Genomic DNA, 20,522 nt, shown 5'->3' with positions numbered 1-20,522 from the left:
TGTGATAATTACCCATGCAACCTTCTCCACCGGGCTGGCGAGTGTATCCAGGTGAACAGATGCACATGTATGTACCAATCAGGTTCTTGCAGGTCATGCCTCTGCTGGCACAGTCGTCTATACCGTCTTCACACTCATTCTGGTCTAGAAGAGAAACCAAAAAAAAAAACAGAACACTGAAGGTAAAAGTAATTGCAGAGATTTGCAGAGAAAGTCTGTGTGTATGTATGTAATTGCAGGAAACACAAGAGTGATGTAACGCAGACACTTATGCACACAACTCCAGAGTTTAATCTAACCACCCAATCCCACTCTGAGCTCTATAGTGCTAACAGGCATGCAGTCCGAGAGCTGGTGGTCTGTTTGGAGCTTTAATGTAAACAGTGACGCGATAGACGCTGACAGGATCCTCCTGTCTTAGCGCTTCCCTCCAAATACAACTGTTGCTATGGTTTCCCCCGCTATCTGAGAGAGCGGAGGTGTAAACAGTGTCCCGACCGGTTACAGTTTTCAGAGTGCTTTAAGTTCATCCCAGACAGAGAACCCTTGAGGATCTCGCTAAGATAGTGTCTTATGTAACTTTATGGATGGGGCCAGCATGTCGCTATGAGGTACTTGGTTTATTTTCAACCAACACTTTCCAGTAAATGGACCGTGCCTGAGAAAACTGAGTGTGCCAGTGAGTCATTTTTCTGTGGTACCTTTACACATCCTCTTGTCCTCACGCAGCACATAGCCGGTGGGACATTTGCACTCGTACGAGCCGATCACGTTAACACAGCGGAAGGCACACAGCAGAGGGTTCTGGGCGCACTCGTTGATGTCTGGACGAGGAAAAGAAAGCGGCGCATTAAAAATAAAGACTGCATGACAGAAGTGGGAGTTCAGATGTGACTTCACATACCTTCACAGGTCATCATCGGCCCAGGCTCGAAGCCATCTTCACATGCACACTCAAAACCACCGATGACATTGGTGCATGTGCCGTTCCCGCAGGGACTGCCGATGTCACACTCATTAGTGTCTGTTAATGAAAGTAACAGAAAACCCATTATTGTTATAATGACATCCACCAGTTGAATGAATGAAGTGCAGCAAGAACTATTTCTGTGTATATTCCCGTAAAACAAGTGGTCATACAGGTACAGCTCAAAAAATGAGAAAATAATGGAAAAGGTAATTTTTTTTAGAATTAAATTCAAAAAGGCTTTCAGATAAAAGTCAATTTTGCATTTCATTTGGAAATAAAGATCTCCAGTTTGAAGTTTCCACAGTCTGCGATGATTTAAGTTGCCATGTCATCTACTGGTGTTGGTCAACTGTATTTTATTAAGTCCAAAGTCAACACAGTGTCTACCAGGTGATTTTAGAACACCCCTTATGCTTCCATCTGCTGACAAGCTTTATGGAAATGCCGATTTCCTTTTCCAGCAGGACATAGCACCTGCCCTCAGAGCCAAAACTTCTACCAAATGGTTTGCTGACATTACTGTGCTTGATTGGCCAGATAACTCACCTGACCTGAACTCCGTAACACTCCACATGGATTATTGTCAAGAGGAAGATGAGAAACAGTCATCCTAAAATTACAGACATCAAAGCAACCTGGGCTTCAGTCACACCTGAGCAGTGCCACAGGCTGATCGCCTCCATGCCAAGCCCCGTTGATGCACTAATTCATGGTAGCAGAGCCCCAACCAAATGTTGAGTGTAGAAATGGACATATTTTTTCAGAAGTTAGACATTTCTTCATTGTAAATCCCTTTTTTAAAAAATGCATCTTATAATTTAGGAAACTGGGTTTTAATCAGCTATAAGCCATAATTAAAATGAAATTAAATTTTTTAAAAAAGCTTGAAACATTTCACTTTTTGCATAGTGAATCTCCAATATATGAAAGTTTCCCTTTTATAATTAAATTGTGAAAAAAATATTAACCTTTCAACAGTATATAGGTTTAAGTATGTAGGTTCATGACAGAGCTCTGAGATTACAAATAGTATTTATCAAAGGGCAAAGGTGTAGAGAGAATGTCAGGGTGGATGGATGGGTCAATGAAACATTGGACATTAATGCATCAGAAGACATTTGTTTGTGATCTTCAACAACCTTAAAATCCATCTGTGGTTGTTGATTTAACTCCTGCTATGAATGTGTACTATATAAACAAAAGCAAATTAAACTGAATTAAACAGTGAGGGAGTATAACTGAGACAAAGAGGAGGATGAACTGACCTTCACATCTGACTCCACTAATGTCCAGGTGGTATCCCATCGGACACTCACAGCGGAAAGAGCCGTCTGTGTTGATGCACTGGCCGTTGACGCAAGGGTCATTGAGACACTCGTCAACATCTACAAGCAAAAATATCAACACCAAGTGAAATTACATGCCACAGCTACAACAGAGACACAAGACAGTGAAGATTCTGCGCTAATGACATACATACCTTTTGGATGGTCGTCTGGCCCTCGTTGATACCCCACATTAGGGCAGAGAAGAGGATACGCCTCTGGTGATGTGAAAAGTCAGAAAAACCATTGAGTAATATAAATAATTGTGCTCGCACGCACATAATAATCTGCATGTATGTGTTTTGTGATGGGAAGAATACACACCCTCTCCTTTGCTGGGGCAGATTTCACAGGGGTCTCCCCAGCCCTGACCAGGCATCCCAGTGCAGCAGCAGGTTTCCTTCGAAGTGTTCTGAGGCTTCGGAGCCAGGCATCGGCCATTTTCAAACTTGGTGTAGCAGTAGTTCACTCGGATATCTAAAGGTTAGCACACATACAAATTTAGTGAAGAATAATAAAAGAAGTGGATCATAAAACATTTTCTCTCTGTGGCTGCTACATCATTCAGTCATTAGCACAGAGGCAACACTGTACCACTGTAATGTATTGGAGCTAACTCCAACTCCTACTTTCATTCTTGACTAATCTGGTGACTTGATTAGTTCATTTATTGTTTGACTTGTAAAACTTCAGAAAATACTAAGAATTGTTTTACCAAGACTTAAAAATGGCTCCTTCATCTTTGTTTTGCCCAACAAAAACTGAGGTTGTGAACTTAAACTGTTTCTGAAAACACCTTCATTGAGTGTCTTCTTGCCTCTATTTACATCTCTGGGAACATCTCTGACTCAAACTGGATGTTAGAATGGGATAGAACAAGGAGTCCTAAAATTTAAAAAAAATAAAACAAGAAGAAGAAGAAAGAATGTAAATCACCAGTTCAAGCCACTGGAACAGGTGCATGCACTCAGTAATCCTTCATATTACTTGCACTTTGACAGTATTAATAGTTTTGAGTTCAGCAAAGCTAAACTTATGGTTGATTGGTTCTGGCTGTTTATTCTTTGCCAATTCATAGGATGTTTATGCTTAAAGGTGACACAACAGCTTGGTTTAACATAAAGTAAACAGGGGAGAAGGAAAATTGCTTATTAGCACAATCATCCATCCATCCATTATCTATACATCGCTTAATCCTCATGAAGGTTGTGGGGGGGCTGGAGTCTATCCCAGCCGACTCAGGGCGAAGGCAGGGGACACCCTGGACAGGTCACCAGTCTATCACAGGGCTACACTTAGAGACAGACAATCAAGCACACTCACATTCACACCTACAGACAATTTAGAATCACCAATTAACCTCAACATGTTTTTGGACCTTGTGGGAGGAAGCCGGAGAACCCGGAGAGAACCCACGCTGCACGGGGAGAACATGCAAACTCCACGCAGAAAGATCCTGGGTGTCCTCAACGGGACGTGAACCGGCAACCTGCTTGCTGCGAGGCAACGATGCTAACCACCGTTCCACCTTACAGCCCTCAGCACAATCAAAGTTGGCTAAATAACACAATTAACACAAATTACACTTTCTTAGTGTAATCTACTTAAACAAGGGTTTAAATTTTGTTGGCACCTAGCTACCTGTAAAACTGCAACTTGGTAAACTATTCCTTGTGGACAAGTGAATGTTTGTACCCTGGTAAGTCCATTTCTCACATTAACTGGCCTGATAATCTTCTTAAATCAGGAGGTTTTGAATACTGTGACACTGGAAGTTCTTTTATAACCCGAATGAACTTAAAAGTATTAATAACCTCAAAGAAGTCAGACATAGCATGGGGTGTTTAGTTTGAGATGTTTCTAAGGGCATTTATATCCTGTTAACTGTCAATAACCCAAGTGTTTTCTGGATGCTTTGTGCTCCTGTCATATTTGGTACCTATCGTGGGCTCAATTTTGACTCCGCCTCTCTGGAAACAGCACAAACATAGCTAAAAGTAAAGGGAACTAAAAAAAATGTCTTTAGTACAACATTCCTCTGTTTTCCAAGTGCCAACAGGTGTTACCAATATAAAAGGGAAATAAGGTGACTCAATATTTTACCCCTTACAATTTTAATTTGTTCCTGCAGTTGAGTTGAAAAGTCCCTGAATTATCACAGCTGAATCACTGAAGAGCTCCACAATTGCGCAAAGGAGTGCAGAATGTTTTTGATTTCTACAGAATCCAGTGAGTGAAAAGAGTTTATTTTTAAAGATTTCTTAAATGAGACATGTAGAATACAGTGATTTTGATTAAATTATCACAATTTTAAGCTTAGAGCTCGTCACAGGTGAATAGTTCAAGGACCGTCAGAATGTTCAATATCTGGTGATTCTTTGTTTTGACAGTTTCTGTCTGAAAAATGGTGTCGTTTATATGATTTTGCTAATGACAACATGCCTTTCAAGACTGCTGGAAAGCTTAAAACCCAAGGATTTGTTCTATTTTTACAATTTCTGGCTCTGATAATTGGTGTAATTTTGGAGATTATTTAAACTTGCGTTTCAAAGCTGCTGAAGGTTTGGAGGCTTAAATAATATCTATATTTATCTTCATATTAAGAAATGATGACTAATGTATTTAGTTCTATGTGAAGCGTACCATATTAAAGGATGTTAGCAAACTGAAAGGAAATCTTTAGCTGCCACACTCTTGTTCAGTGTCAGAATTAATGGTTCTGTGGCAAACAAGGACTCTATTGTAAAACTGGGTCCAACGTAGTACTTCTGCCTACAGCAGTGTCATACTCCTTGGCAGGTACAGTAAACTGACCCAAACTACAATAGGTATTAAGAAGCATTTTTCTTTTAAATCATTTTCTTATTTTGTGTTGAAGTATTTGAAGTGAGGAACAAGCCTGGCTAATTGTTCCTACTCAGTGATCTGTGCTTGTCTTGTTCCTCCAGCACCAGGAAGGCACTTACTCGTAATGAGAAGCATATGGCCATGTTCTCCTGCTAGCACTGGCCTTCAGTGAACTCAACACAAATAAGCTCTCCGACCGCCATAGATCACACAAACACACACACACGCACACACACCTGGCTCAAAGGCAAAGATCACATACATGAACACCTGGTCCGCGAGGAGAATGTCAAAGAGTGTCATGTTACTTTCCGCCATGAAACTGATTTGTCAGCCTTTCTGCAAAAGAGATTGATGGTGCCTCACGCACAGCCGTCCTGCGAGCTTGGTGTGAGCGTGTGCGCATCGCCATCTGCATTTGTCATTCTGATGTTTCAGTCTCTACACTGAAATATATGATGCAAAAAATGTTATTTTTTTGATATGCTCACCAAAAATGCTACTTTGCAGGGTGTTTTGTTTTTTGTTTTTTTTTTAAAATCGGAGACAAAATTTAATACTGAAAAACACCATAAAAGGCTAATAAATTTGAAAATTAAGCTTTGAAATAAATGAACGCTGACAGTGGTGACTCAAATATGAGGGGGGCTGAGTGTGGTGACAGATATTTAATGGTCACGATTATGCTAATTTGCAAAACCACTACAGCATTATAATTTAAAACATATCATTAATTGGAGTCCTAGCGGCCAAGTGGTTAAGACACATATCATATACTGTCACTGCAAAATCCAAAGTACGGATCCAGCCAAGGCCTGATGCTGCATGTCATCCATCTCTTTCCCCCACCATGTTCCTCTACTATCTAATTTCAGTAATAACTGGATTGCGTATGTCCTGTCGTTTATTATGTTTTTATAGCCAAATTTGACTTTTGAACATGTTTTTCTCTTTTGTCACAAAAGAAAAGATGTTGCCGTCTATCATTCCTCATGAACTGACTTCTTCACAGAGATCGACTGTGTGTGTGCATGAAGTGTATGTAGATCTACATTATACTAACATTTTAAAGCAGAAATAATGCATCGATTCTCTTGCAAATGAAAACATGAATTCATAAACTGTTCAGAAAACCTTTGAAACTGCTTTATAACTGGATGAATATGTGTACTGACTATTGTTGTCTAGTTGTGCTTCTGCAGCTCTGTTTGTGGATTTATTATTATGCAGTAATCATCACTTGTTGTAAAAGTGATGACTGTTCAACAAAAGCTATACATTTTTTCTTTAGTGTAGCATTTATGTAAAACCCCAAAATATATTCTGACACAGTGGTGTATGAGAAGAACAGTGGCTAGCATATATAATTACTACATGTATACTATTATATTTAAACCTGTATAACTACAATAACAATTTATCTCCTTTATGTTAATAGAAAAGCATTAGTATTGGATTAGAAATTATATTTATTTAGCCCTCAAACTCCAAAACCCAGATACTGATTTGAAGGCATGTTGTCTTAAAAAAAAATTTTTTTAAAAAAAAATTTTTTTAAATTCCACTATTTATCTAAACAAGAAACAGAAAGAATTGTTGGATTTAAATTGCCAGCAGTCTTTGAAATATTCACCTTCAACAAGCACTGGGAAAAACACTTAAAATCAAAATATTTAATCAAAATCCCTTCATTCTAAATGTCCCATTTAAAAATGGGGAAAAAATAAAACTTTCACATTAATTGGATTCTGTAAAAAATAAAACATTCTGCACTCCTCTGCATAACCGGCAAGCCATTAGAAACTCAGCTGTAATCAATGATTATATGACAAAAAAATGGGGCTTTTGTTGCTGAAGTAGGATGCACTGCAGGCTGTGTTTACACAGACCAGATAGGATACAATTATGGAAATACATATAAGTAGTAAAATAGTGAAAAAAAAACAAACAAAAAAAAACCCATCTGTAGTATGTGAGGACATCATTGTTTTCCCAGTATTGGTAACACCTTGGTTCACTGGGTGCACATGTTGGTTCATTTTTGTGATCAAATAATCTCAATTTGTGTTTGTTCATTTTCTGTTATTTACATTATAACTTGGTTAAACTGCACAGAACACATTTTTGAGTTCTCTCTACTTCTAGTCATGGTTGTGCTGTTTCCATGACGGTGCAGGACTTTATATTGAATTGAAAAATGAGCCCACAGTGAGTAAAAATGTGACTGGAGTAAAAAAATACACCAAGGAACTGCTCTGAGTTCAAAGGTTTAAATAAAAATACGTAAACTATTGATAGAGCAAGTGGACACAATAGATTTTCATCACTGGTGTCAACGTGATTGTCTTCACTGTCTGTCATCGTGTTTAACGAAAACAAGTGTTTTCTCAGGACAGGCTTTGTCCTTGTCAGGAAACCTTGACCTCCTTTTCTGCCAGGGTTGCTCACTCTCCACCCAGCTCCTCCCGTTTATCCCCCAACCTTCAGTCGAGCACTTCTGGACCGAAAAGTGAAATGCAAACTGTAAGCTGCCTCACTGAACTGATGATGTCATCACTTCAGTGTTTGCAGAGGGAACTCCCTAACAGAGGGCTCAGCGCGCCCCCACCCAACCCCAAAAACACACATATGTACATAAACACACACACACAAGTGAGGAAATGGAAAAGTGATCTGTTCAGAGCCACCCTTGGCCTTGTTGAGGCAGCAGCAGCAGAACCAGCTGGAACACAGTGTGCTATCATGAAAAAGCAGGAAAAGTCGAACACCACCGACTGCTGCTTCGTCTCCACCAGTGCTCACTTTGCACTGTAAAGCTGATGTAAAGATACTTTCATAGTTTCTTTCCTTCGTCTTTCTCAAGCTCCCCCTTGCCAACTCAAAATTACCTAAACATCTGCGTCCGGAGGCAGAGATCTGGAAGCCTTCAGGGCACAAGCAGGTGAAGCTTCCTTCCGTGTTGGAGCAGGTTCCAAATGTGCAGAGCTCAGGCGACTGGGAGCACTCATCAATGTCTGACAAACAAAAAGGAACAACATCAAGAACCTCATTGAATTGACAAATCAAATCCATTAAAACCCTTGAACTTCCACTATAGCTGCATGGATGAAGTCTTACCACTGTCTCACTGCCTATCCAAACGTGATAAAACAGAATGTAACCTCACTGACGGATATTTGGATAAAGGCATCTGGAATAGCCTCAATGTCACGTGTTCATTATTCACAATGACCAGCTGCTGCTGCTGCTGATGTTGAGAATTTGTTGCAGTTCGTCCCTGCTTCCAGGAAAAGACACAAAGAAGGAATGTGTTGAAGTCTGCCGAATATCTCTTCATCAGCCCCACTGGATAAACAATCCAAGTGTTTTGGCTCGAGCCCACTCCCAAGTGTGAAAGGGAAGAAGAGGGGCGTGTGTGAATAGAAGGAGTTGGCGACAAAGCTCGATCTCCTCTTGTACACCTCAGCAGAGCTGGGCTAAGCTGTGATTTGTGCATGTAACGTTGTGTGCTGGATGTAAGCGTTGCCTGTGGTGAGATTTCATCCCTGCGTGCAGATATTTCATTACTTCAGAAATTCTGTTTTCATTTTTCAAGTTTTGGATTATGTTTATTGACCATGATGCAGTAAGAACTGGCCTCAGGCCGCCATACCTTCGCAGGTTTCCTCATGGAGGTAGTAGCCAGGCGGGCAGATACACCTGTAAGAGCCGTCCAGATTCAGACAAGTTCCTGCACCGCATGTGCCTGGATTCACTGCACATTCATTAATATCTGAGGAAACGGGACAAAAGCAAGGGATATGCTATATAATAAAAACAATTACTATTATTATTGAAGATACAAGGCACCTTTTAAAACAGAGTTTACAGAAAAGCCAAAAAAAGCAGGATACTCATTGAAAAACAAAAGGCCAGGTCAGGCAAACAGAAAGAACAAGACCAGACCAGCAAAAAAAAAAAAAAGATTTAAAAGATTTAGAAAATAAATCAGTACAAAAAAATCTGAAATGGATACGAATAAATAATAAAAGCACCAAATATGCCAGTAATAAATTAAAGAATAATAAAAACATAGAAAATAATAGAAAATATAGGGTAAAACCATAAAATCAAGTATAAAAAATAAAAATAAAATAATAGCAACAACAATAATAATAATAACAAATCAAAAAAAATGAATAGGTAAAAAATTGTAAAATGGAGTAAAATACACAAAACAGACAACATTACATAAAAGCAAGTCTATAAAAATGGGTTTTGAGATGCATCATTAAAAGAAGACACTGATTCTGCAACTTTACGTCCTCAGGCAGGTTGCTACAAAGTCGAGGGGTCCTGATGGCAAATGCTCGGTCACCTTTAGAATTAAATCTCGACTTTGGAACAGTCAGAAGGACCCCAGGACCGACGCTATGAACAGGCTCATATGGGGTCAGTGTTTTGATATATAGCTCTAAAAGTGATCATTACAATCTTAAATTCAATTCTTAAAAGGACAGGGAGCTAGTGGAGGGAAGTCAGGATTGGGGTGATGTCATGCCATGTGTAAAACACACGCATATTCCATTCAGATGAATATAAACAATGAAAATGGTGGTGCCTCACCTGCACACAGTCTGCCGTCTAACGTGAGCTCGTAGCCGTCGTGGCAAACACAGAGGAACGTGCCCACCGTGTTCACACACTGGCCATTTCGACACAAACCCCTCTGCGTCGAACACTCGTCGACATCTGACCAACACACAAACGCCACAATGCATCAAATAAAGGTTACAGCTGTCTTGCTCCCCCCCCCCCACAATCTCACATCCGCAGATTCACACACCTATGCAGTCGCCGTTGTGTGAGTTCTGGAAGCCAGGGTAACAGAGGCAGTTGTAGGAGCCCACTGTGTTCTTACAGGTCCCGTTGCCGCAGGGTTGCCTCTCGCACTCGTCCACATCTGGAACCAGAAAGCAGAGTTACACCTCAGATACTATTTCACATTTCTCACCCTGTTGAGGCCACGTGTAAAACCAAGCGAGAAGTGATGGCACCCAGCACATACCGACACACATCGACTCGTCCCGGGTTGTTTTGTAGCCGTTGGGGCAGATGCAGCGATAGCTCCCCAACGTGTCAATGCACTGACCAGGATTACACACGGCAGGAGTCTCTAGGCATTCATTACGGTCTGCAAAAAAGAAGATAATGTAATTAGACGGATGGTTTTTTTAAAAAGATCTGTCATCTGTAGTCACTGTCCTTACTATCTCGACTGTGTTATTAATAAATACTGTATTAATCAAACCTTCACTCCACAGCTAAAGCACTGAGGCCCATCATTCAGATGCTCTTCGATGCTCCAAGATCTTGCACCAAAACTAGCGGCGGTCGAGCCTTCGCAGTGGCTGCTCCTAATCTCTGCAACAGTTTACCTTTTCGTGTAAGAACTGCTCACGTCTTCTAAATTTTGAAGTCACAGCTAAAGACTCATCGCTTCTCTTCAAAACTCAGTCCAAGTAGAGTTTGACATTCCGATAATTGTTCTTAATTTTTCTATAATTTATTGTGTTTTAATCCAAATTTGTTTTCTAGTAATTGCATTTTACTGCCTGTTATGGGTTGTTGTTTCAATTATGCTGCACTCTGCTTGACCTCTTGCCATTTTAAAATGTGCTTTATAAATCAAACTAACTTGACTCAAATTATCTTGCGTCTCTCCCCCTATTTTTATTTATTAGTTCTGTCTGTTAAGTTATATTTGTTATATATTAATCAAAATCAAACCAGCTCAGCTCTGTATATATTCCAAAATCTACAGATGTGAACACACATTTTGGATCGAATTACATTGCCAGTACTTAATTTTGCTTCTAATCGTCACTTTAAGCCAGATGAAGACTAGACTCCTCATTACGGAGACATCAATGTACTACTACTGGCTACATAAACACCTCTAGTCAGCCATTAATCATTGCAAAATCTATTTGTCAGCATGTAGTCAAAGAGGTGTTTTACTAAAGGTGGAGTAGGCAGTAAATTTTTGGCATCACTGGCCATAAAAAGCAACTTTCAGCATATTGTAATTGGAGACTGAGAGGACACTAGACTTCTCCTTGTCTCTGGTTTTAGGCTTTAGAAAATCTAGACTTTGATCAACTGCTTTTTTCAAAGAGAGGGGACTGTTCCTACTGGCTGCCCTAATGTAAAAATGCATGCATGTCTCTTCAGATGTTGAAAAGCCTAATTCAATTGCAGTAAATCTTTGACTCGAATCCAGCAGTGGCAACACCCGCCTAGACTGCAAAGAAAATCCTCCCCAAAAGAACTAATTTCTGCCTACTCAAGCTTTAAGTGTAACTGACTCATAGTTGGCTGTATATAAACCTCTCACATCATAATGTATAAATTCTGAAGTCAAGTCTGCCATCTACAAGCAGTAAATGTGAAAAAACTAACACAATTAAAATAAGAGTCGAATGTGGCTTTAATTACTACTTAGCTATTTGTCATGAGCCACAATCACTAATAATATAGTTTTATTGCTTCATAGGAAACCAGTGTAGCATCATTATTATTTAATTAAAGGAAAAAACATGTCATTATTATAAATCATTATTATCTCCAGCTGCCACGGTTTCAGTTTTCTCTCAGTGGAGGCTGAGCATGTTTTGACGTTAGGACTTGCATGAAAAGCAGGAAGCAAAACAGGATGTTGATTTAACATTTGCTTATCTGCTAGGACTCTCCAGACTGACAGCAACATGTTTCAGATATGCTGCAGCACATGTTCAACAGCTCAACACATGCTTCACATTCTCTCCTCCTTAATAACAAGCCCACCATGAAGAATTCTTCCTCAGCCCCGCTGTCACCGCGCTGCCTCTGGTGCTTTATCTTTGGCATATAACTGGCAAAAAAATGTGCAGTTCAAAGAGTTTCACATAACTGAGTTTGATACAATAGCTCAAGGAGAAAAGACCGGAGGAGACGGCGTCGTTCTCATGGAAGACAGCAGTTTTTTTGGCTGCTTCTTCCCATCTTGTCTCTAATCCTGCTCCGTGTTTCCACCAATTCTGTATAATCTCCACTAACGTCATAATAGGAGCTGACGGAACTGCTGCAGGCTGAACAAACTCTCACCACTTTTCATCTTTCGCCTCTTTAAAAAGTCACAACTGATCACTCACACAGCCTCACCTTGACATTGTCCAGTGGGGGTGAAGCGATATCCAGGTTTACACTCGCAGCGGTAGCTTCCGGGCATATTCAGACAGGCTGCATTCTGCTGGCACACCGGTCCGTTCTGGCACTCATCAATATCTAACAACAAGATTGACAGAAGTGTTCAAAGACAGTGTTTGACGCAGGAAGGATTTACACCAGAAGCTCAGAGGAGTGCAGGCCTTCACCTTCACAGATCAGCAGCTTGTCGTTGTAGATGAAGCCAATGGGACACTCGCACCTGAAGCTGCCGATCATGTTGATGCACACTCCGTTTTCACACACTCCTGGGATTTCTCTGCACTCATCGATGTCTATCACGAAGAAGAGACAAAGTCAAGAACAACATTCCTTTTCATCATATAACCTTTAAATGAGAAAATCCTACCAATGACGCGTCCAGTGGTGATGTCGATGTAATATCCTGGTCTCTCACTGCCGCAAAGGACCGCAAACTCATCTGAGGGTGCACAAGACATGAGTTTATGAAAGCTCACTTTTAGTTCCTGCAGAAACATGTGCTCGCCTATGCATGAGACCTCACCAGTGGTAGGCATAGGACACTGTTCACAGGGTTTATTCCACGCAATGCCGATGTTGTAGGAGCAGCAGCACATCTTTTTGGTCATGTTGAAGGTCAGCTCGCCATCACATGTCCCATTGGAGTAAAAGTTCCTGTAGCAGTAGCTCTTCCTCATGTCTGTGTGTGTGTTAAGAGGAAAGGCAGGGAAAGTTAACCACTAGAGTATCATCGCAAGTCAAGAAAAGTGCGGTTTGCAGACGTACCCATGCAGTTGTTCCCTCCGTTGACCTGCATGTAGTCCACAGGGCAGATGCAGGTGTAGTTCCCGATGGTGTTGTAGCACTGACCTGGGCCACAGATACCCGGTCGCTCGCACTCGTTGACATCTGCACACAGAGAAGCATGGAAAAATATGAGTCACTGTTTTGATGCATGGATGTAAGTTAGGGTGCCTTCCTTACAGCCTACTTTCTTCTTTACAGCATAAAATGGCATCTGTAATCTAAAGGAAGCTGCACTGATTGCAATAAGGGATACAGCCAGAGGAAAATGTCCTATGTGGAAAAACTAGAGAAAGGTCTACATGCAAAATATTATGATCCATGCCCTTCCCTTCAACTGTCCTGTTTTTGTCATTTCATGACTTCATTCACCACTAAATTCAATATCAACGTGCAGCTTTCACCCGAGTCACATGTATTTGCCGCACTATTCTTTCTTGGGGCTCATTTGTATATAAAGTGTCTGTGGCTAAGTGTACAATAATTCCCAAATTTATCATCATCTTAATTACTGCTGCCATAACTACAAGACGATACAGGGTAGAACTTGCTTTTAATACCTCTTCCATTCATACTTTTTGGTATTTCTAACATATTTCTATAGTTGAAGTCATTTTTCTACCAACATTACTGCAAAATAGCACAAACTGTGCAGCTGACTGACTAGAGACAGAGTAAATGTGCAGTCCTGGACTGTACAGAGCAGACACCCGCTTTTGTTCTTCTGGCCAACAAACACACGCTAATTAAAATGCCACCAGCCACATGTCATTGTCCAACCCTCAGCCCTCTCCTCTCCTCTCTGTTCCTCTTTTATAAACACCCTTCTCATTTTTCTTCCCCCCCCCTTCTATCTTTTATTCCTCCGTTCGTCCCCTCCCTCAGTCATCTCTGGCCTGTCTACAGGGGACTCGGTGTACTTCCCTGAGGAGAGGGCCGACCACATCAGAGCCTCGCTCCTCTGGACACAGTTAGGCGCTCAGCTGTCTCATCATCCTGAGCGAGCTTTGCTGGGTTAGACGGGAACTAGAGCAGACACATATTGAGCTAGAATGAGCTGCAGTGTCGTCCACGGGACAACAGGCTCCAATATTTCTTTGTCTTTTTGCTCTCTGTGCTTCTTCCCCTTTCTGCATGTGATACTGAACGAAGGACTGGACTCAATTTCCCTTTCGCCGAAATGTCCTGGGGCAAAGAGTTCGAGAGGGATGGGTCACCTGTGTGTTTGTGTGAAATACATGAGTGTGTGTAATACCTTCACACACTCTGGTTTCCGTGTTGAGGGCAAAGCCTCTTGGGCATTCACACTGGAAACTGCCGAAGGTGTTGATGCATTGTCCTCCCTGGCACAAGCCTGGCAGCTCCTGACACTCATTGATGTCTGATTGAAAGAAAGAAAGAAAGAAAGAAAGAAAGAAAGAAAGAAAGAAAGAAAGAAAGAAAGAAAGAAAACATTCAGTGGCTTTGTGGGTCAGTGTGTGTCTGTTATCTGCGTGAAACTCTGCGCAGCAGCAACCTCATCCAAAACACATAATAGCAAGTCGCTGTCTGACCTTCCAAGATGACAGTGATGGGATTTGGTCTGAAGCCTTCTCCTCCAGGACACAAAGTCTTGTACTCAGCTGTAATGCAAAACACAGCACCACATCACACTCAACACACAAACAAGATTGTTTTGTTGCAGGGTTTGTCAGTAATAGTTGTCTGATGGTGAGATGTTGAATTAGGTCAGGCGCCCAATCGGGCAAAAAAGACATTTCTGATCATCGATTTGTTTTCTTTTTGCTCTCTGTTGTGCTTTTTCTGATCAGCCATCTCAGATCTGAGAGTTCTCCACAGAGCCCAGTGGACCGGACATGACTGCAAGCTACTCAGAATTACAAAGCGAAAAAGAAAAAGTTTTGGTTCTTGTCATTGAAGCAAGCATTTCCTTGAGCTGAAAAGGATGAGTCATTCCCTGTAATGTTTTGAACCATCTGTTGGCAATTTCCAAGTAAGTTTCACAAAGCTGTCTCATCTTTACCAGCACCAGCAATTACAGAAAACACAGAGTCATTGCATGACAAGAGAAGGCGTATCATGTCTGATTTATACTGGTGTATTTATATATTGCTGTTATGGTTATGATTTTTCATGTTTCTGTTATATGACACAGAGAAAACTTTCACCCACTTCAAGGGAATCAGGGCAAGTGCCGACTGACTGGTTGATTGACTGCACCGCATGGTAGAAAACAACTAATAGTGGGATTCTACATGGTCATTGAACCAACAGAGTAACCTTTAAATTGCATTGCCAGACAGTGACGTTCAAACACGCATTTTTCTGGCGTTTTTCAAAACAGAAATTCCCTGGCTATTAAAAGTTTATGACTAACTGGAGTTTCCCGCAACTCACACTTTCAGTGATGCTGGACAGTGCTATGGCTAGAAGACAGTAAAACTTTGGTCTCAATGTGAGAAAAGGCAGGGCAGAGTAGAAGGAGTTTAATCATAGTATTAATTACAAGACATTGTATTGTTTTGATAAAAGCAAGTAAAAAAAAATGCAACTTCTCCCGCACTCCTACTTTTTCATGTCGTATCACTTTGCACACAAGCTGGAAAAGGAGATGCGGTACAAACATTAACACCTTCAATGCAGTAATAAAACTCCCAGTTCCCTGCTGTACAGTCTCACTGTGGCTGCCAGGAGTCATGTTTCAGCTGTATATCTCTGGCTAGAAGTCACAAACCTTGCAATTAAACTGACGAACAAAAAAATAAAAAATAAATCAAATAAACTGACATCATGCATGCAAAGTCCAAGCATCAATGTGTTGACTCACTTGAGTTGACAGAGGGGCATGATTCACATGGATTTCCCCAGCCTTGGCCCAGCGAGCAGCAACACGATGCCTTGGAAACACCGACTCCGATCTCGTTGGAGCAGTCCAAGCTCTCCGATGCATCTCCTCGGGAGCGGACCTCCAGATAGCAGCTTCCAGAGCGAGTGTCTGTACACACACACACACACACACATACAGGTATTCAGCCATACAGGTGTAGCTTTTGCCTTGGAATAAGCTTTGACCAAACACACAGTGAGAACTTGTTGAGTCTCACCTACACAGCCCACACGAGTGGGGTTGAGTTCAAAGTCTGGCGGGCAGTTACAGTGGTAGCTTCCAGGGACATTGACACACATTCCATTCATGCAGATTGTTGGGTCTGCACATTCATTGATATCTGAGAAAGAAAGGAAAATGCAACAATCGATACAATGTCTTCATCTGTACAAAAACATATGTGCATTTTTCGCCAATGTGTGATTATTTGCCACAACAGCTAAGAGAGGTGCAGTGACTTTTGCTTTTTCTTTTTTTTTTTTACTCTCATGGGGTTAATTTCTTCTCTGTTGTTGCTCCACTTCTTTGATGCAAATTAGTTCAGTTCACTGGGGAATTACCAGAGCATCAATAAGGACGGCGGGCTGGATTCGACTAGTCTCACCTGTACAGTTGCCTCCACTTCTGTCCAGTTCATAACCAATGTTACATTCACATCTAAAAAGTCCTGGGATATTCCGGCAGCGTCCATTGACACAGATGCCAGCAAAGGTACATTCGTCTATGTCTGTAAAAGAGACGGAGAAAGAGAAAGAGAAAGAGAGAGACCCAGCTGTGAGGGATTAGTGGATCATGGGATCATGGTGGAAAATTGGCAGCCAGCAATAGGAAGTGAAGGCCGCTCACCTCTGCTACAGAATGACAGTTCTGGGGCAAAAAAGTGCCCAGACATATCCAGACAGACACACACACACACACACATACACTATCGGAGCCGCAGCCAAGGTTATGAAATTGTGCTCTTCCACATCATTAAACCCTGCACAAGTCATTACTGTCCAGTCCAGCCTGAGCTGAGGCAGGGAGGACTGGACAGGTTATTTCAGGATGTTTGACACATCCGCACAATGAGGTCAGCCTGCTCGTTCAATTGAATCCAGCGAGGCCTTATCACCGGGAGCATGAATCACACTTATCTGCTACCGATCACAAATGTGCTCGTATGCGAGTGTGCGGGAGCAGTTATTCCAGTTGACATGCAACCTTACATCACCTTAATATTTTATTCTGACTGCATCCAAAGAGAAAGGTCTCTAAATTATGTATTAGCTGTGGGATTGCTACATATGGCAAATATGTACAACATGCACGCACACGTGCAGCTCATGCATTTCAAACAACGACTTGAGAATAAGACACGTCATTTCACCTAGTAGGATATTAGAAACTAGCCTCGACTGCAGACAGAAGGGCCTTTTATCACCACTCAGTTATGTAGTCTTTATTACTCTGTACAGAAGTTTTTACAAATTACCACACATTTTGCAATGACAAACTGCATTTTAGGCAGAAAATAATCTTTGGACATGTATTTCTATGGTGCATGTAGGAGTGTTTCTTCCATTCATTTTATTGTTTTCCTGAAAAATTTAGAGGCATGTATCCCTCTTAACTGTGAAACATCAACAAGGAAAAACCTCTATTGTTGTAGAAATATTCTCACACCTAAAGCCACACTGCTTCTAAGCACAGTGTGCACTTCCCATGTCCAAAATACAATCTCACAAGTTCCGTTTGAAGGCTGGCGTGTTTGACGTGTTTGGTTCGTCTCTTTCTCCAAACAGGAAAACAAACAACTCTTCACCAGAGAAACACCAGACCCTTTCTGAATCCATCAACACAAGTTTAGGATGTGGGCACCGATGCAGAGGTCTGGAACCAGGATAGTCAGGAGCAGCGGGGTTGTGTTGTCTTACCCTCGCAGGCCTTGCCGTCAGAAGTGGGGATGAAGCCCATGTCACATTCGCAGCGGTAGCCTCCTGGCAGGTTCAGGCAGTGGCCGCTTTCACACAGGTTACCGTTCTCCGCGCACTCGTCGCTGTCTGTAAACCACACACACTAAATCTGTAAACACAAAATGCACTCAAGTATGTCTTAAAAAGATAAAATGTGGCTTAAGATTTGGGTTTTGCATGTGTGACCTGAGCAGTAGAATCCATCTCCAGAGAACCCGTCCTTACACAGGCAGCGATACGAGCCCATGGTGTTGAGACAGTCGGCGTTGTTGCTGCACATGTGTGTCCCATTTGAACACTCATCCAGGTCTGAAACACAACAAAAGTCAGAGAATGATTACATATACGCAGCCAAATGTTGAAGAAAACACAATCCTGATGATATTAGTTTATTTCTAAACTCAAGAAATTACTAAATGAATCTGTGCAACAAGCGCATGTATCCTGAAAAAAAATTATATAAAGAGTGCGTTTTTTAACAGTGTTTATAGCATTAGGAGGCTGTCTGTTCCCCCAAATTAAAATAGTAAACATACATTGTTTTGTAGGAACGAATGTCAGTGCATCAATGCGGATCATTTATGTGTTTCATTGGACAAACGTGGAGGATTGCAATAAAAAGAAATACTCTACGCTACATTAGAGTTTGGCTGCACAGGTCATAGCTGTTAAGAGGATCCTCTCATTGATGGTTTTGGTATTTTCAGACTTATTTTTATCCTTTTTGTTAAGTTGTTGAACCACAGACATTTCTGTACCAATGAGATTTCCTCATCTTGGCTTTCTTCAATACAGACAAAAGGTAATTCCTGCTTTTTTTTAATGCATCAGAATATGAAGATTATATGCTTACCTGTGCATTTAAGGCCGTTGCCAATCCACCCCGGAGCGCAGTTGCATTTGAAGCTGCCAGCCGTGTTGGTGCAGGTCGCATGTCTGTCGCAGTTGTGGGCTCCGATCTCGCACTCGTTGATATCTGACAGTAGAGGAAACAAACAAAAGAGGGCACGTTAAGAAAACTAGACGGAGCTCTGATGGTCTAATGATTCAGGTCTGCTTTCTCATTCCAGTGGGGTTCTTGGCACCGTGGAGCGACTTGATGCTTGGTTTGAATTGTATAAAGACGGCAGCAGGAGACGACAGCACTAAGTCTTTCTGGCTTCGGTCATGTTGAGCTGTATTTCGAAGCAGTTGAGGCACCAAGACATGATGTCTGATGCTAATAGCCACCCTACAAAGGCTTAATGAGCAGAGCCAGTCTCTGGATTTTCATTGTTTAAGTGTGTCCAGGGAGCTATTAAAGAAAGAAAGAAAGAAAGAAAGAAAGAAAGAAAGAAAGAAAGAAAGAAAGAAAGAAAGAAAGAGAGAAGCCAAGAAGGAGAACGATACCCCAATCCTAAGGTCTTGTTTTGTCTGCACTGTCTGAGCGAGTATTTCTGAGGTTATTTTAGGCAAAGATCTCCCCGTTCACCCACACACCCGCAGACTTTACACCTCTCATACAAGGCTCTTGTAACAGCACATTACATACCTTCTTTAAATGCTCATGTTTGCTTTTCTCACCAAGCCAGATGTTGAGTTTGGAAATTTAATCTTTCCAAAATATAATTTCTATAAAAATCTGATGTGATGGGTTTCTGTGCCAACTCTACAAATAAACACACCATCATGCCAAAACCATGACATCTGAAGTCTGCCAGTGGATGAAATACTGAGGCACTTAGAACACCACTCAATATGTGGAAAGCTATTGTATGTGGCCCTGGATTCTAATAAAGGAGCAACAATTAATGGGAACAATTACTGGCTACTACTAAAATGTGCCCTGCCCATAAAGCTGTTTACATCCTGTAGAGTGGAACCAATCAGGATCTCCATGAAGCAGCTGGTGGTGATAAGATGCTCTGAATGTGGCTCTGCAGCTCTCACGTGATTCGCCTTCATGGCACAATGGAAAAAACCCTACAAAACAACAATGATGGCTGCTAATCGGAACCAACACAACCCTGTGAAACACTGACCAAACACAATACCTGGCCTTGAGCCTGAGGGCCGAGTGTTACCACTTCGATTGTCTAAGTGTGTGTTCGTGTCCCCATCAAGGAAAGTCATGCTATGAACTCGATCAAGATGTGAACAGACGCGCTCCTCTCTGTGCGTCTGTCTTTGCGAGGGTAGTAATTCAAAACACTGTCAATTAGAGATTAGTGCTGCTGGTTTACAGTCTTCCTGAGGAGAGGCTACGGTGTATTTACGCTACATTTGATGACAGGGTTAATATGAGGGCTGGGAGCGAACGAATCTCCCCGGATTACAGATGGAATTAATGATCATTTCCCTCAAGCTTTTTGATGACAGAGAGCACACAACAAACACACACACATGTGGAAATGGGAAGTGCAAACAAGGACTGTTGCATGCGAGAAGTGTGTCGGCGGTCGCAGCTGGTGTCAAAGAAAAGGTTTGCTTTAACTGGGATAATGTTTGACAGATGAAAAAAAGCATGAAAAGGGATAGTGGAGAATTAC

At 41.5% G+C, this 20,522-nt stretch overlaps 1 protein-coding gene across 1 annotated transcript in view; it reads right to left on the bottom strand.

The window, feature by feature from the left end:
- Positions 1 to 20,522, bottom strand: part of fbn1 (fibrillin 1) — a 71,154-nt gene that overhangs the window by 9,129 nt on the left and 41,503 nt on the right. Inside the window, exons 33-56 of the mRNA XM_008276079.1 lie at positions 18,848 to 18,970; positions 18,181 to 18,303; positions 17,956 to 18,081; positions 16,644 to 16,766; positions 16,257 to 16,379; positions 15,980 to 16,147; positions 14,706 to 14,774; positions 14,408 to 14,533; positions 13,135 to 13,257; positions 12,893 to 13,048; positions 12,737 to 12,808; positions 12,537 to 12,662; positions 12,325 to 12,447; positions 10,190 to 10,315; positions 9,968 to 10,084; positions 9,748 to 9,873; positions 8,795 to 8,914; positions 8,031 to 8,156; positions 2,620 to 2,772; positions 2,451 to 2,513; positions 2,236 to 2,355; positions 905 to 1,024; positions 702 to 824; positions 13 to 144 (exon numbers count right to left, since the gene is read on the bottom strand). Of these exons, the coding sequence (XP_008274301.1) occupies positions 13 to 144; positions 702 to 824; positions 905 to 1,024; positions 2,236 to 2,355; positions 2,451 to 2,513; positions 2,620 to 2,772; positions 8,031 to 8,156; positions 8,795 to 8,914; positions 9,748 to 9,873; positions 9,968 to 10,084; positions 10,190 to 10,315; positions 12,325 to 12,447; positions 12,537 to 12,662; positions 12,737 to 12,808; positions 12,893 to 13,048; positions 13,135 to 13,257; positions 14,408 to 14,533; positions 14,706 to 14,774; positions 15,980 to 16,147; positions 16,257 to 16,379; positions 16,644 to 16,766; positions 17,956 to 18,081; positions 18,181 to 18,303; positions 18,848 to 18,970 (2,907 nt within the window). The remainder of the gene's footprint in view (positions 1 to 12; positions 145 to 701; positions 825 to 904; positions 1,025 to 2,235; positions 2,356 to 2,450; positions 2,514 to 2,619; positions 2,773 to 8,030; positions 8,157 to 8,794; positions 8,915 to 9,747; positions 9,874 to 9,967; positions 10,085 to 10,189; positions 10,316 to 12,324; positions 12,448 to 12,536; positions 12,663 to 12,736; positions 12,809 to 12,892; positions 13,049 to 13,134; positions 13,258 to 14,407; positions 14,534 to 14,705; positions 14,775 to 15,979; positions 16,148 to 16,256; positions 16,380 to 16,643; positions 16,767 to 17,955; positions 18,082 to 18,180; positions 18,304 to 18,847; positions 18,971 to 20,522) is intronic.

The sequence above is a fragment of the Stegastes partitus genome, unplaced genomic scaffold (genome assembly GCF_000690725.1).
Source record: "Stegastes partitus isolate 25-593 unplaced genomic scaffold, Stegastes_partitus-1.0.2 Scaffold64, whole genome shotgun sequence".
Taxonomy (NCBI): domain Eukaryota; kingdom Metazoa; phylum Chordata; class Actinopteri; family Pomacentridae; genus Stegastes; species Stegastes partitus.
This window is presented reverse-complemented; position numbering and strand designations above follow the sequence as displayed.